General features: G+C 39.4%; 1 protein-coding gene across 6 annotated transcripts; it reads left to right on the forward strand.

Moving 5' to 3' along the window:
• Nucleotides 1-658: 658 nt before the first annotated feature.
• Nucleotides 659-11341, forward strand: tcea2 (transcription elongation factor A (SII), 2). Of its 6 annotated transcripts, none has more exons than XM_059333356.1 (10): nucleotides 659-804; nucleotides 5070-5162; nucleotides 6259-6364; nucleotides 6533-6635; nucleotides 7239-7420; nucleotides 7548-7604; nucleotides 7867-8021; nucleotides 8740-8886; nucleotides 8986-9057; nucleotides 10974-11341. In XM_059333356.1, exons 1-10 carry the CDS (start codon nucleotides 736-738, stop codon nucleotides 10980-10982), a joined length of 993 nt encoding a protein of 330 aa, XP_059189339.1. In that variant the 5' UTR covers nucleotides 659-735; the 3' UTR covers nucleotides 10983-11341. The 6 variants fall into 6 exon arrangements, with proteins under 6 accessions (XP_059189339.1, XP_059189340.1, XP_059189342.1 ...); XM_059333357.1 differs by having other exon boundaries at nucleotides 7242-7420; XM_059333359.1 differs by having other exon boundaries at nucleotides 5070-5132.
• Nucleotides 11342-16199: the final 4858 nt, after the last annotated feature.

Raw genomic sequence — 16199 nt, forward strand, 5'->3', positions numbered from 1 at the left:
AAATCGTTGATTAAAATTGTGATATTTCTGTCAGAATCATTTAATTCTACATTTCTCATTCAAAATAAACTGTTTGCACTAACCAGATCCTGTTAAAAACATTAAATTCTGCTCATCAGAGACACTGTGAAGACATGATTGATTTTGCTGAGACCAACGGTCACGTGACAAATATTCACTGAAAATCTGTTTACACAGAGCAGAGTGGAGGGGACAGGAGAGGCTGTTTACACAGAGCCGAGAGGAGAGGACAGGAGAGGCTGTTTACACAGAGCCGAGAGGAGAGGACAGGAGAGGCTGTTTTACACAGAGCCTAGAGGAGAGGACAGGCCTTCATTGCATGCACAAATTCACAACAAAGTCACATTGATTTATAACATAAAAAGCCTATTGTGAATCATCATAATGGATCAATGTGTGTTTTCCATTAATTGATTAATGATAGATGAAGTTAATTACCTGCAGATCCTGCAGAAGTCCCCTCTGGCTGTGGGGCTGCAAAGGTATTCCGGGCTGATTTTTGGGGGACAAAGAAAACTACAACTCCCAGCGTCCCACAGTGACACATAACAACAAACGAGAGGGAGGCAGCAGCTGGGAGAGAAGGAGACAGACTGACTGCGTAAAGGGAAGGAAAGGGAGAGAGAGAGAGAGAGAGACGGAGGTTTTCTTCCATCAATGGGGGTTTTCACCGCAGCAGAGGAGGAGAACTGACGGAGAGAAATCCGCTCAAAAATGGCTAAAAACCAGGAAGTAGAGCGCATCGCCAAAAAGCTGGATAAAATGGTGCACAAGAAGAACACGGTGAGTGCAAAAACAGTTGCTGCATCCGCACAAAACACGCGATCAGGTGATGAGCTCTGCCTTTAACTGCTGAGAGAGGGAGAGTTCTGGAAACACGCTGTTTATACTGATCCCTGCTGCAGGATTTATACTTTTCTCCCTCCATAAATCTACATCAAACAAAGCTGCTGCTGGTGGTGGTGGTGGTTTGGATGATTTGGGTGGAAAAAGTTTGGCAGTAAATCATTGCAGCTATTGGTTAGAAAGCTGCCAATTAAATGGCATGCACCTGGAGTCAATTATCTTATTAACTCTCTGCAGAGTTTATTAACTGTAGTTCACAGTCACATGATGCATCTGCAGAGCTGCAACTCAGTTATTGAAGAGTGAATATCTGTTATTTTAAATGCTGTTTTTACATCGCGCATTACAGTGAATCTGCTCACTGGAGCTGAGGATGCTTCAGCATGCGTCCCGGACGGTTCTCTAGAGTTTTTACTATTTTAATGGTAATATGGAATATGCTGAATTATTTTAGGAATATATTCTAGTGTAAAGGCTTCTCATAGATTTCAGTACTGACCAGCAAAGATGTTATGGTGACATTTAAAAACTAATAATTTCAAAACACATGTATCAAAACTTTGCTTTGAATAATAATTTCTGTCCAATATTCTTTTTAATATATTAGTTTAAATGTATTCTTAAAACAACATCGACTTCTTCTCCCACATAAAACAAAATCCATGATAAGAATACTATTTTTTTTCTGTATTATTCAACTTCCCTCATCACACTTGTTATTGTAAGTTGCATATTGAACCATGATTGTCTACAAACATGTTGTGATGTCACTAACCCTATATGGCCAAAAGTACTCTGACACCTGACCATTACATACATTTTATTCATATAATATGGAGTTGGTCCACCTTTTGCAGCTTCCACTCTTCTTGGAAGGCTTTTTTCACAAGATTTCGGAGTGTCTCTGTGTGAATTTGTGCCCATTCATTCTGTGGAGCATTTATGAGGTTCGGTACTGATGTTGGACAAGGCTCGGGGGCGTTCCCGGTGGCGCACCTGGTAGAGCGCGTACCACAGAGGCCCAGTCCTCGTGAACGGGCGGCCCGGGTTCGAATCTGGCTCGGCGCCCTTTCCCGCATGTCTTCCCCTCTGTCTCCCCCTTTCACTCTCTGTACTCTCAATAAAAGCTACAAATGCCCAAAAAATATCTTTAATAAAAAAAAAAAAAAAGAGAAGGCCTGGCTCACAATCTCTGTTCCAGTTCATCCCAAAGGTGCTCGATGGGGTTGAGGTCAGGACTCTGTGCAGGCCAGTCAAGTACTTCATCACCGAACTCATCAAACCACGTCTTTATACAGTCATGTTGGAACAGAAAAGGGCCTTCCCCACACTGTTGTAACAAAGTTGGAAGCATAGCATTGTCCAGAATGACTATGTTATGTAAAAACAACCTTCACTGTAGATAAGGGGCTTAGTCCAAACCATGCTGTAGTTGGTCATGACATGACCAACCAGCCACCATTATCCCTCCTCCACCAACTTCAACTTCAACTTCAACTTTATTGTCCCTTGAGGGAAATTAGTTCTGCAGGCAGGTGAAAAATAAAAAAACACAGAAGCATACACTGGATGTATCCTAACTTTTTAAAATTCAAATTAAGTTTTTTAAAACTAACCTAACTTCACAATTGGCAAAATGCAGTCAGGCAGATAACATTTTACCAGCATGGGCCAAACCCAGGCTTGACCATCTGACTGCCAAACAGAAGTGTGATTCGTTACTCCACAGAGGTCGTTTCCGCTGCTCCACAGTCCAGTGATGATGCGCTTTACACCGCTCCATCCGGTGCTTGTCATTGGACTTGGTGATGTAAGGCTTGTGTGCAGCTGCTTCCCCATGGAAACCTCTTCCATGGAGCTCCCGCATAACAGTTTTTGTGCTCACATTAATGCCAGTGGAAGTTCGGAACTCTTAGCTATGGCATCAGCAGAGCGTTAGTGACTTTTACACACCATGCACCTTAGCAGTCGTTGACCCCGTTCTGTGATTTTTCGTGGTAGTCCCCATTGTGGCTGAGTTGCTGTTTTTCCTAAAAGCTTCCACTTTCTAATTATATAACTTATTGATATGACCATGGATGACATTTCCCAAACCATCTTATTGCAGAGGTGGCATCCTATCACAGTACCACACTTGAATTCACTGAGCTGAACGACCCATTCATTGTGCATGACAAATGTTTGCAAACGAAGACTGCATAGCTAGGTGCTTGACTTTATACACCTGTGGCAAGGGGTCTGATTGAAACACCTGAATTCAAAAACAGCTGCGGCCAAATAATTTGTCCATATAGTGTTTATTCACCGGTCAAAGTTCACCGAAGTTGAATTCCACGGCGTGCAAAGATTCGCTCACACAGAGGTAGAAAAACAACAGAAAAGTGTGTGTGTGTGTGTGTGTGTGTGTGTGTGTGTGTGTGTGTGTGTGTGTGTTCTTGTACTTCCTACATAGTGAGGACCGGATCAGGTTTTAACCAACAGAGTGAGGGCATTTTTGCAAAGTGAGGACATTTCGGCCGGTCCTCACTTCTTTAAAGGCTTTTTTGAGATTTCAGACTTTGTTTTAAGGGTTCAGGTTACAATCAGAATTATGTTTAAACTGAAACTGCATTGTGTGGTTACAAAAACAAACTAAGTAAACTTAACTAAACTAAAATTATAGAGAAAATGTCCTTCGTTTTTGTCTTTGTCAACTTTTTTCATACATAATGAAGATGCATCAGACAATGGAAATTAAGGCAAAAATAAAACTATCAAACTCACTCAAAAAACTCATTAAAACTAATTGAATTTGAAAACAAAAAATCACAACGTAAAACAAAAGTAAAACTAAAACTAATGAAAAATCCAAAACTATTATAACCTTGATAGGGAATTTACTGTTCCAATGAGGGAAGATAGAAGTACAAGTGTGTGTGTGTGTGTGTGTGTGTGTGTGTGTGTGTGTGTGTGATGGACGTGGAGGGGACAGTGGGCCGTGTGGCTGAGCGTGTTTTTGTTGCAGGGCTGGTTGTGGTTTTGTTTTGGGGGGTCAGAGAGCCATGGACTCGCAGACACACTGACGACCACAACAATGAGTGAAAGAGGCTTAAAGCTGCGTAGGGCTGCAGGACGGAGAGGATCCGGGGGAGGTCGCCTCGCTACACAAACAAAACAAAAACACTGAGCGAGCCTCGTGGATCCACAGTGGTAGAACATGATGAAGTTCTCTTTAAGGTGGAACATGGTGCAGGGCCACATGAGCCTAAAATTTTCTTAATAATAAAAAAAGTTATTTTGCAGAAATTTCCTGTATTATTTTACGGGGGGTTTTCTTGTTTTTTTCTGCATTAATTGCAAAAAAATGTTGAAATTTTTTAAATCACAATCAATTTGCAAATCACAAAGTGCTTTGCAGAAAAAAGGGGAACATAAGTCAATTAAAACACAATATGTACATAATAGACATGATATTTTTTTCTCTATTTTTAAAGTTTTATTTAATTGCTTAATGGTCTTGAATGTTAAATTACAGTGAATTAAATGGAAAAAAAACTATCATATTATTGAACATAACATTTAGGCAACTTTCTGTTTTTTGTTTGTTTTTTAAAGTAAAACTTTAAATGTAATATAAAAGTTTTAAAAAAAAGAAATCCTAAGAAAATGGTGAAAAAAGTTATTTACTGTCAAAATTAAAGTAAAAAAAAATGTATTCTACAGATATATACATATTTTAAAATACAGATATCTGTATAGTATATGCATTGTAAGAAATTAATATATAATATAATATATGTATACTGTTATTTAGCTGCAAGAGTTTTTGCCATTGAAGTGTCAGTATTTTTTTTTGGCTCCGTTCTGACTTTTCAGTCTGCAAATTAGTGGTTTTCACTTCAGTTAAATGTCCTGATATCAACATCAGTTCATCACTCTCTCTGTAACCTTTATCACACACTGAATAATTGTGTGTGTGTGTGTGTGTGTGTGTGTGTGTGTGTGTGTGTGTGTGTGTGTGTGTGTGTGTGTGTGTGTGTGTGTGTGTGTGAGTGAGACAGCTGCTCCGCTGTGGTAGTGAAACCTTGAATCTTCACCTGAAGCACAAAAGGCCACCTTGACTTTATCGGCGTAATGATTGTTTGATGAACAGACACGTTTCAGAGACAGATGTGTTTTAATTCCTGAGTAAGAAGGTTTCTGTCTGCTGTTTGTCTCCTCAGGATGGAGCTCTGGACCTGCTCAGGGAGCTGAAGAACATCAAGATGTCTCTGGAGACGCTGCAGGTAATTCACGGCACCGCCAAGGGCATCCAGGTGCTAACCTAGCTAATTCATTTATTTAAATGTTTTAATTTTGTCCCCCTAAAGTCATATAGAACTCTGAACCCCAGTCGGCAGGATTTCCAAAAAGTACACTGTTTGTCGTAGAAAGAAACTGTAAAAACAGGCATTATCATCAAAATTTGAACTTTCTGACAGTCCTTGGAAAGATCATAGTTTACGAAAGTTTTTGTAAGAAAATGTAACCAAACCGAAGCTTAAAATAGTGATATTTTCTGTCAGAATCGCTTTATTCTACATTTATCATTTAAAACATTTAAAAATAAAGCATTTAAATATTAAATTCTGCTCCTCAGAGACACTGTGAAGCCATGATTGATTCTGCTGAGACAAACGTTCATGTGACAAATATTCACTGAAAATTTGTTTACACAGAGCAGAGAGGAGAGGACAGGAGAGGCAGTTTACACAGAGCTGAGAGGAGTGGTCAGGAGAGGCTGTTTACACAGAGCAGAGAGGAGAGGTCAGGAGAGGCAGTTTACACAGAGCAGAGAGGAGAGGACAGGTGAGGCTGTTTACACAGAGAGGAGAGGACAAGAGAGGCTGTTTACACAGAGCAGAGAGGAGAGGACAGGAGAGGCTGGAAACATGTATATAGTTCAATATATACAATATGTAGGGACACAGTTTTTTCCCCCCAATATTCATGAGTCTTGTGGGCACTCAAATTCAACTTGCGTTTTTCTCTTTTTTTCTGATTTCTGTCATTATAACTGTTTCATTCTGCACAAAGACATGTTTGAGTTGTTCCCACTTGTAGCCATGACTGTGCTGATTCCATAGAGCTGCAGGAATTATAGATTTAAATAGATTTTATACAGTGCAGTGAAATATAAGGACACAGTGAGTAAAATGTAAAAAGAGCAAAAACGCCCTGAAACGGCTCGCTGGGGTTCAGAGGGTTACTGAAGATATAATTACGAACACACCAATTGTAGGCCGACTTGACATGTCATATAATAACTCGGCTGACCATCCCAGACGAAATAGAACTTGTGCATGTTATTTTAGTTTTTGTTTTTTTCAGTTTTACTTAACAAGCTTCTCCTTTTCCTCTGTCTGTCTGTAGTCGACCAGAGTCGGGATGTCAGTGAACGCGGTGAGGAAACACAGCTCAGATGAAGAAGTTCAGACTCTGGCCAAAACTCTCATCAAGTCCTGGAAGAAGCTGCTGGGTAAGAGGGAGTGCTGTGTGCTCTTGTCCTTCTATCTTTATGAGGAGCAATGGGAGGACAGTGTGATAAAGTGATGATGTCCATCGGAAGTCGAGCCCTACTCACATCATGATGCAGGTGTGTGTCCTCACAGCTTGTCATCAGTGTGTGTTGTGTGTCATGCTGCAGACGGGTCAGAGGGGAAGTCTGAGGAGAAGGAGAAGAAGAAGGAGGAAGGCTCTCCTGTCAGGTCATCGTCCACCTCCAAGGACTCTGGCAGCAGTGAGAAAAGGTGATGACATCACTTTAAGTTGCACCTACAGCTGGATAAGGATGAGGTTTCTTTTTACATTTTATTCACTTGTATTTCACTGCAATATATAAATCTATAAGTCCTGCAGCACCTTTGTGGAATCAGCACGATCATGGCTAGACAACTCAAACATGTCTTTGTGCAGAATAACACAGTTAGAATGGCAGAAATCGTGCAATAAGAAAAAATGCAAGGTGAATTTCTCTGATAAACTACTTTTTAAAAAATTTGAATAAAATGGAATTTATATATAAACACTGTTCGTGGTGCCCACAAGTATCATGAATATTTAAAAAAAAAATTGTTGTCCTCTCCTCTCTGCTCTGTGTAAACAGATTTTCAGTGAATGTTCGTCATGTGACCGTTCATCTCAGCAGAATCAATCATGTCTTCAGTGTCTCTGAGGAGCAAAAGTGTAAATTCCAATAATAATGCCAGTTTTTACAGTTTCTTTCTACGATAAACGGTGTGTTACTGGCGATCTTTCAAAGAAAACACGTGTTTCTGAGCTGTCGGCTGGATTCAGATGTCGTCTAACTGTCATGCAATTCTTTCCTCATCATTCCTTCTCTTCTTTCTCAGCAGTAAGAAGTCAGGGGAGTCACCCACCACGCCCACTACTCCCACTACACCCACTACACCCACCAGCCCCACGACCCCGACCCTCCCCCCGCGGGTCACCTCCTTCCCCCCCGCCCCCGTCACCACCGACAGCGTGCGCAACAAGTGTCGAGAGCTGCTGGTGGCGGCGCTGCAGACCGATGGTGAGGAGACATTTTTTATTTACTGTGGATAATATAACATCCTGAACAAGCTTTACACTCCAAGCTTCAAATGTGCAGAACGTGCAGAAAGTGTGTGTGTGTGTGTGTGTGTGTGTGTTGGTTCCAGATGACCACAGGACCATTGGAGCGGACTGCGATCATCTTGCAGCTCAAATTGAAGAGGATATCCTTTCATGTCATCATTATCTTTAACTCCACCAACAGACAGGGCTTAATGTTAATCTTAGTGTGCGGACAGGGTCTTTCACTTTGTCTGCTCAGCATTTTGTCCAGCACATTTACATCCTGAGATCAGATTAAATAACAGAAACACTTCTCTGTTTACTGCAGTTCCACAGGAGCATGGTTTTAATTATCCCACCCCCTGATGTTATTAAGTAGATCTCTGTGGTGTTTTTTAGTCCTTGACTGCTCGTCGTGCCCACAGATCTTCCAGGAGTTCAAGTCGACAGATATCAAATATAAAACTCGTCTACGAAGCCGAATCTCCAACCTCAAGGACCAGAAGAACCCCGATCTGCGGCGTAACGTCCTGTGTGGAAACATCTCGGCTCAGCGCATCGCCTCCATGACCGCTGAGGTCGGTCACACACACACACACACACACACACACACACACACACATGTGTCGTCTCCTCCTGTGAGGTGTCAGGGTGAAGGTTCGACTTAACTTAACCCTCTGAACCCCAACGAGCTGTTTCTTGCTCGTCACTGCAATATATAAATCTATAAGTCCTGCAACTCTATGGAATCAGCTCAATCATGGCTAGAAATGAGAACAACTCAAACATGTCTTTGTGCAGAATAACACAGTTAGAATGGCAGAAATCATAAAAAAAGAAAAGACGCAACCTGAATTTCTCTGATAAATTATTTTTAACAAATATATACATTTGAATTTATGTATACAAGACTTTCCCAAATATTGGAAAAATAATCCTTTCTTCACATATTGTACATATTGAATTATTATCATGTTTCCAGCCTCTCCTGTCCCCTCCACTCTGCTCTGTGTAAACAGATTTTCAGTGAATATTTGTCACGTGACCGTTGGTCTCAGTAGTCAATCATGTCTTCACAGTGTCTCTGAGGAGCAGAATTTAATGTTTTTAACAGGATCTGGTTATTAGAAAATGTCTTTATTTTGACAGAAACATCATCATTTTAGGCTTCGTTTTGGTTCCTTTTTCCTTACAGAAACTATTCTACGATCTGTTCAAGGACCGTCAGAAAGTTGACAATCCAATGACGATGCCTGTTTACAGTTTCCTTCTATGATAAACTGTGTGTGTGTGTAGGAGATGGCGAGTGCCGAGCTGAAGCAGATGAGAGAAGCTCTTACTAAAGAGTCCATCAGAGAGCATCAGCTGTCGAAGGTCGGGGGAACCGAGACCGACATGTTTATCTGCAACAAGTGTCACGGAAAGAGCTGCTCGTACACACAGGTACGAACACACACACACACACACACACACACACACACACACACACACACACACACACACACAGCTGAGTATGGAAATTCTGTCTCGTGTGTGTTCCAGGTGCAGATCCGCAGTGCTGACGAGCCCATGACCACCTTTGTGTTGTGTAACAGCTGCGGCAACCGATGGAAGGTAAACAAATCAGAAATAAACAGAAGCAGAAGCAGCTGAATGTTTGGTTTCAGGCTGAAAAATAAATAGAACAGAAACGCTGTCAGCAAACAAAGTGCATATTATTAAGTACACAGATCCTCTATGATTCAGCAGCTTCTACATCAAATAAATTCCCATCTTTCCCCATCTGCCATTTGAATAAAAATAACCTGTATAATCTATTTAACCCTCTTGACCCTGAGCTGTTTACATTTTACTCATGAACATGTCTTTGTGCAGAATAACACAGTTATAATGACATAAATCATAAAAAAGGAAAAAACAAAAGCTGTATTTCTCTAATAAATCTTTTTTTTTTTTAAATTTTACACACATTTAACACTTTTCTAAATGCCCACAAGTGTCACGAATGTTTGCATTTATTTTTTTTTATGTTTACAAACTCAATGACTTATGATCCAAGGATCAAGGACTGTTGAAAGCTAAAATTTGAATGATAATGGCTGTTTTTTTTGTTTCTTTCTACATTAAACTGTGTAATTTTGTCACTTTCTTAAAGAAAATATACATTTCACTCCTGGGGGTTAATTTAAAAACAACAACAACTTGGGGTGTAAAAGTTGCTTTACAACAGAAACAGCAAATGTATATTAGTCTAAACAAATATATGAACTTTCTTAACAAATGCTAAATATCACAAAGCAGATATATAGAAAAGGATTTAAGTAGCTTCACGTGAGAACTAAACTGCAGCACATCTAGAGCAGCAATAAAAGTTGATTTATTGGCTTGAGTGTCAGTACCAAACTCTCACCACAAGGTGGAAGCAGAGATCTTCAGTTTACCTTTCTGTCTCCTCCTTACTGTCGCTTTCACCTATTTCAAACTTTTTCTACATTTCATTTTTTTCTCTTTCTTCTCTTCCCTCTTATCTCTTTTTACTCTCCTCAGATTTCGTCCTCCCCCTTGTTTACATCTCATACCTTCCTGCTGTCCTTTTCACCCTCCTCCTCCTCCTCCTCCTCTTCTCTCCATATTTACTCCTTCCTCCCTCTCCTCGTAGTTTTTCCGGCCCTCCCTCTCTACCTCCCTTATTTTGCTCCGGGCTCTGGGTCAAGGTGAAGCCACTAATTTGAGAGTCTGCGAGTGTGTTGTTGTTTCAGTTTGGAGAATCTGAAACATGGTGGGAGGATCCAAGAGTTTAAACAGAAAAAAATCTGTTTGTTAAAGCCACGTTGTTATGTGTTGTGTTGTCAAGTGTTATGACCTCTTATATCTCCTATAACCTTTAGGAATCTCTGCAGGCAGGCATCTGACTAAATTACACACAGAAGAGAAAATAAATAATATTTTTTTTAAAATGCACCAAAATTTCTACATCAAATTGCATAAAATTCAAATTAATTTAAAAAATATGAAATTAAAAAAAACATTAAAAATAATTAGTATTTGATGTGTTTTGGTGCATAAATAATCATTTATTTTTTGTTTTGCTGCAGGTTATAAAATATTAGTAAGTTTGGGTTAGCAAATGTGCATTTATTTCCTATAAAGGTTTGTAAAACAAGACTTTGTTTTAATTTAAAACAATTTTAATTTGCTGCAAATGAAGCTTAAATCACAAGTTGTGATTTAAATTTTAATATTTAACTATTAAAATAATAGTAAATATTTAAAATATTGAAATAATATATTTAAATATATTTTTTTTTTTATTAAATATTTGGTTTTGCTGCAGGATCTAAAATATTCTAATAAATGTTCTATTTGCAAATGTGAAGAATGCATCTATTTCCTCTAAACATTTGCAAATCAAGACATTCTTTTCATTTAAAACAAATTGAATCTGCTGCAAATGAAGCTTAAATCATAAATTGTAAATTAATGTTTTTCCTGATGATTTTTAAATGAAAATCTTTCTGTTTTACTTGCAGTTCTGCTGAAGAGGACGTGTGTGTGTGTATATTATTATTATTATGATGATGATGATGAAGAAAAAGTGACTAAAGTGAATTGAATTTGCATTTAAAAAATGAATTTTCTTTTTTTGTTTTATTTTGTACAATTTCTTTTTATATATAAAAGTTTAAAAAAAAGCTGTAATATATTTAGAAGAAAAATATGCCAGTTTCATGTTGTGTATATGGTTTCATTTGTTTTGTATGGAGCACTTAGAGTTTTTTTTGAAGCTTTAAAGCCAGATTGAATCACATTTAGGCCTTGTGGGAGCAGCGGATGTGCCTTTCTTTGCCATGTTGTGCTGCCACAATATTTCTATTAAAGTTGCTCTTGGATTAAGGCACCACTGCAGCGTCTCCTCTTCTTTCCGGCTGGTTGGGATTTAAAACTTCCAACCTGTTTTTGCACAGATTTGTCTTTAGTCTTGCTGAGTAAATAAATGTCTTTATATTCATCAATAAGGCATCAAAGTATATCTGCTGATACAGAATACAGCTGTTCGATATATTGAATCAATGTTAACATCAAATATTTGGTATGAGATGCAGATTTATGTATTATTGAATTAAGATTTTTAGAGAGAAGAGCAGCTTTAATGTCATGAGTTTAATCTAAAAAAAATGTGATCGCAACCTCTCCTGTCCTCTCCTCTCTGATCTGTGTAAACAACTGAGGAGCAGAATTTAATGTTTTTAACAGGATCTGGTTATTCCAAATGGGTTTTTTTTAGCAAGGTTTTAAATGAGACATGAAGTATAAAGTGATTCTGACAGAAATATCACAGTTTTAAACTTCATTTTGTTTACTTTTCTGACAGAAAACAGTTTCTTTCTACAATAAACTATGATTTAATCCATAATTTATGTTACGGAAGAGAGAGCAGAGCAGCCTTAATGTCATGAGTCCTCTGACTGTTTTCTGATTTATCTGCTATATCAGTGGTGGAAAAAGTATTCAGTTCCTTTACTTCAGTAAAAGTCCTAATACAACACTGAAATTACTCCACTACCAGTAAAAGTCCTGCATTCAAAACTTACTAAAAGTAGAAAAAAGTATCAGCATCAAAAGTAAGGTGTGAAGCAGGTGGCCTCTATTTAAGGATGAAGCCAGCACTTGTTGAACATGCATTTCTCTTTGAAAGCCTGAGGAAAATGGGTCGTTCAAGACGTTCAGAAGAACAGCGTACTTTGATTAAAAAGTTGATTGGAGAGGGAAAAACTTATAAAGAGGTGCAAACAATTATAGGCTGTTCAGCTAAAATGATCTCCAATGCTTTAAAATGGAGAGCAAAACCAGAGACACGTGGCAGAAAACGGAAGACAACCATCAAAATGGATGGAAGAATAAGCAGAATGGCAAAGGCTCAGCCAATGATCAGCTCCAGGATGATCAAAGACAGTCTGGAGTTACCTGTAAGTGTTGTGACAGTTAGAAGACGTCTGTGTGAAGCTAATCTATTTACAAGAATCCCCCGCAAAGTCCCTCTGTTAAAAAAAAGGCATGTGCAGAAGAGGTTACAATCTGCCAAAGAACACATCAACCGGCCTAAAGAGAAATGGAGGAACATTTTGTAGACTGATGAGAGTAAAATTGTTCTTTTTGGGTCCAAGGGCCGCAGACAGTTTGTGAGACGACCCCCAAACTCTGAATTCAAGCCACAGTACACAGTGAAGACAATGAAGCATCATGATATGGGCATGTTTCTCCTACTATGGTGTTGGGCCTATTTATCACATACCAGGGATCATGGATCAGTTTGCATATGTCAAAATACTTGAAGAGGTCATGTTGCCTTATGTTGAAGAGGACATGCCCTTGAAATGGGTGTTTCAACAAGACAATGGGCCTCATTCATGAAACGTGAGCAGAACGAATTTGTGTGTAAACCGTTCGCAGACGGAAATTTACGTGCATCTCCGCATTCATCAAAATTTTAGTAGCTCCGATCTTTTCGTAGCTACTAACAAAATCTACACATGCTGCTGACCACACGTAGTGCTTGTGTAAATTTAAGAACGCATATAAATAATGCTCGTCACTGTTGGAAATTACAATTTTAATTCATAATGCGTTCTGTTATGTACACAATACGCAGATGCCTTTGAAACATGTGATATAAACATGACAAACGATTAAAAATATAACATATTTAGTTAAATTAGTTGGCAATTGGCGGGATTAAGATTCAGATTAAACTCATAATTGTGAATTATCTATGTAAATTGACTCAATAGATTACGCGTTATTTTCTACATGTTAAATGATGATAATAAAAATATAGGCTAATAATAAAATCACAAAAAGGATGTAAACCATTACCATATCTGGATCAATTCTAATTAAACCTCCCACAGTATAAAAGGCCCTCAGTCCTAGTTAATGGTAACCATGGCTGAACTTGCACTTCTACATGATTTGGCGCAAGGCGCTATTTGGAGAGAGCGGTACTTCAGGGATCGGGCAGATCTGTTGGCTGAGAATGATGAATGGTTGATTAGTCGTTTCAGACTACCGAGACCAATTCTGTTGCATTTATGCAACATTATGGAGCCTAATCTGACGAGGCCAACAAAACGCAGCCATGCCATCCCTGCACACCTACAAGTGCTATCTGTGCTTGGCTTCCTAGCCACAGGGACGTTCCAGCGGGAGATAGGTGACAGGTCCGGCATTTCGCAACCATCCATGAGCCGCATCCTGCCTGCAGTTCTCAGAGGTATCATTAAATTAATGCCAGAGTATATCCAATTTCCATATGGCGCACAACGGCAGACAGAAGTAATGCAGGGGTTCAGTGCAGTTGCAAACATGCCAGGTGTTATCGGTGCCATAGACTGCACACACGTACGCATCAAGGCTCCATCCGGTGATGCATTTGCTTACATTAACCGGAAAAACTTTCATTCCGTGAATGTGCAACTGATCTGTGACGCAAAGTGTGTGTTGTTAAACGTTGTGGCACGGTGGCCCGGTGGGACGCATGACGCATTCATCCTGCGTAATTGCGCAGTTGGCACGCTGTGAGAGACGGCTGGCTCATTGGTAAGAATATAGCCTGCATAATCACATGTGTGTGTTATATATGGACTTACCCTTCTATATCCATAGGGGATAGGGGTTACCCACTGACGCCGTGGCTTATGACCCCACTGGCCAGCCCGCAGACACCACAGGAGCTGTCACACCACTACTAACAGATGAAAATAAAAAAATTTTTTGGACTCCACTTCTCCCAAAATAATTTCATTGTGGTATGTTGTTAGAGAATCTTGGAGTGGAATAACAGCTGAAAGGTGCCACAAGTTGGTTGACTCCATGCCACACAGATGTGAAGCAGTTATAAAAAACTGTGGTCATACAACTAAATATTAGTTAAGTGATCACAGGATTGCTAAATCCTAGGTAAAAAAAATTTGTACAAAATAGTTTTGTTTGTAAAGTCGACGGTAGACACTGCTATTTTTTTGAACACACCCCTTTCCACTAATTGCCCAATTGCACAGCCTTAAGTGCTGCATATCATGAATGCTGGGTCTTGTTGGTTTTCGTTTTTTTTTTAAAGATTATTTTTTTGCATCACTGCCACCTCTCAGGAGTCAAACTGTGACAGAAAATCTTCCTGAAGCAGATTTACATGTAAAAAATAACTAATGAATCACAAGTGACTCGAGTGTAACCCCAAGTGGTCGTGACGGTGGAGGTGCGAGCCTGTTGACAGAGGTGATGATCGGCGGTGAGAAAGCAGAGCAGAGAAAGCTCCTGTTGTGTTTGTTGTGGAAACACCGCTGAGAGAGAGAGAGAGAGAGAGAGAGAGAGAGAGAGAGAGAGAGAGAGAGAGAGAGAGAGAGAGAGAGAGAGAGAGAGAGAGAGAGAGAGAGAGAGAGAGAGAGAGAGAGAGAGAGCAGGTTCTGTTACTGTCTTCTTCCTGGATGGAAAACAGACTGAAGTCTTGTGGTTCAGACAGAACACAGAGCCGCCGGATCGGAGAGAGAAACGGTTACTTAGTGAGCGAGCAAACAAACGGACCGAGTCATTCTCTCTCATTTTTGATTTTGACCATATTTGGTTTAACCTTCTAACCCCCTTTGAAATGTATGTTTTATTTAAAAGATCTCAGAATCTGTTAAAACTGGCCTTTTTTTCCGACAGTCCTTGAACGGATCATAGAAAGTTTCTGTTAGAAAAAGTGACCAATATGAAGCGTGAAATTGTGATATTTCTGTCAGAATCTCTTTATTCTACATGTCTCTTTTAAAACATGTCCAAAAATAAACAGTTTGGAATACCTGTCTAAAATTAAAGTCTGCTCCTCAGAGACACTGTGAAGACATGATTGATTCTGCTGAGACCAACGGTCACGTGACAAATATTCACTGAAAATCTGTTTACACAGAGCAGAGAGGAGAGGACAGGAGAGGCTGTTGACACAGAGCAGAGAGGAGAGGCTGGAAAAATACGGTATAAATAGTTCAATATGTATAGCATTTGGAGACCCAAATAATTTATCACAGAAATTCAACTTGTGTTATTCTGCACAAAAGATTTTTTGTGAGTATAATGTAAAAAGAGCAAAAAACGCTTTGAAATGGTTTGTTGGGGTTCAGAGGGCTAATAGCAGAGGCTTGATGCATATTAAAGTAACTAGATATTTAAGTTTTCTCAAACTTTAAATCTGCATGTTGACTCGAACACACGGCTCGGAAAGTGAGGAGCAGCAGAAGGAAGATTATCAGAGTCCTCAACAGGAAACTACAGAGAAATAAACATGGATGGGAAGATAAAGAATTGCCACCGAGTGTGTGAGAATATGGCTGTATGAGACAGTGTGTTTGTTTTAAACTGTATACAATAAGGTAAGTGTGTGTGTGTGTGTGTGTGTGTGTGTGTGTGTGTCACACGCAGAGAATTACTCCCAAACACAAACATATCAGGTTACAGTGAACTGTGGAAAAAGACCAGACACCCACACACACTACAAATCTACTGTTTCCCAGGTGTGTGTGTGTGTGTGTGTGTGTGTGTGTGTGTGTGTGTTTGTTGGTTTCCTTTAGGAACTGAGTGTTGGGGGTATCAACACAGCCGAGTCTGTCTCTGCTCAGTTCATGTTCACTTTCACTTCAAACTCAAACATCAGAGAATAACTTATTCAGATCTCTGCTTCTACTGAAAGGATCCATCTCAACACTGTTTATGCATTAATT

The sequence above is a fragment of the Centropristis striata genome, chromosome 5 (genome assembly GCF_030273125.1).
Source record: "Centropristis striata isolate RG_2023a ecotype Rhode Island chromosome 5, C.striata_1.0, whole genome shotgun sequence".
NCBI classification, from domain to species: Eukaryota; Metazoa; Chordata; class Actinopteri; order Perciformes; family Serranidae; genus Centropristis; species Centropristis striata.

What these genes read in the sequence shown, in the direction of transcription:
- tcea2 (XM_059333356.1), top strand. Translation starts at nt 736, where the DNA reads ATGGCTAAAAACCAGGAAGTAGAGCGCATCGCCAAAAAGCTGGATAAA. An exon ending in TCGCCTCCATGACCGCTGAG is followed by an intron (nt 8,022 to 8,739) that starts GTCGGTCACACA and finishes GTGTGTGTGTAG; the next exon opens with GAGATGGCGAGTGCCGAGCT. An exon ending in AGAGCTGCTCGTACACACAG is followed by an intron (nt 8,887 to 8,985) that starts GTACGAACACAC and finishes TGTGTGTTCCAG; the next exon opens with GTGCAGATCCGCAGTGCTGA.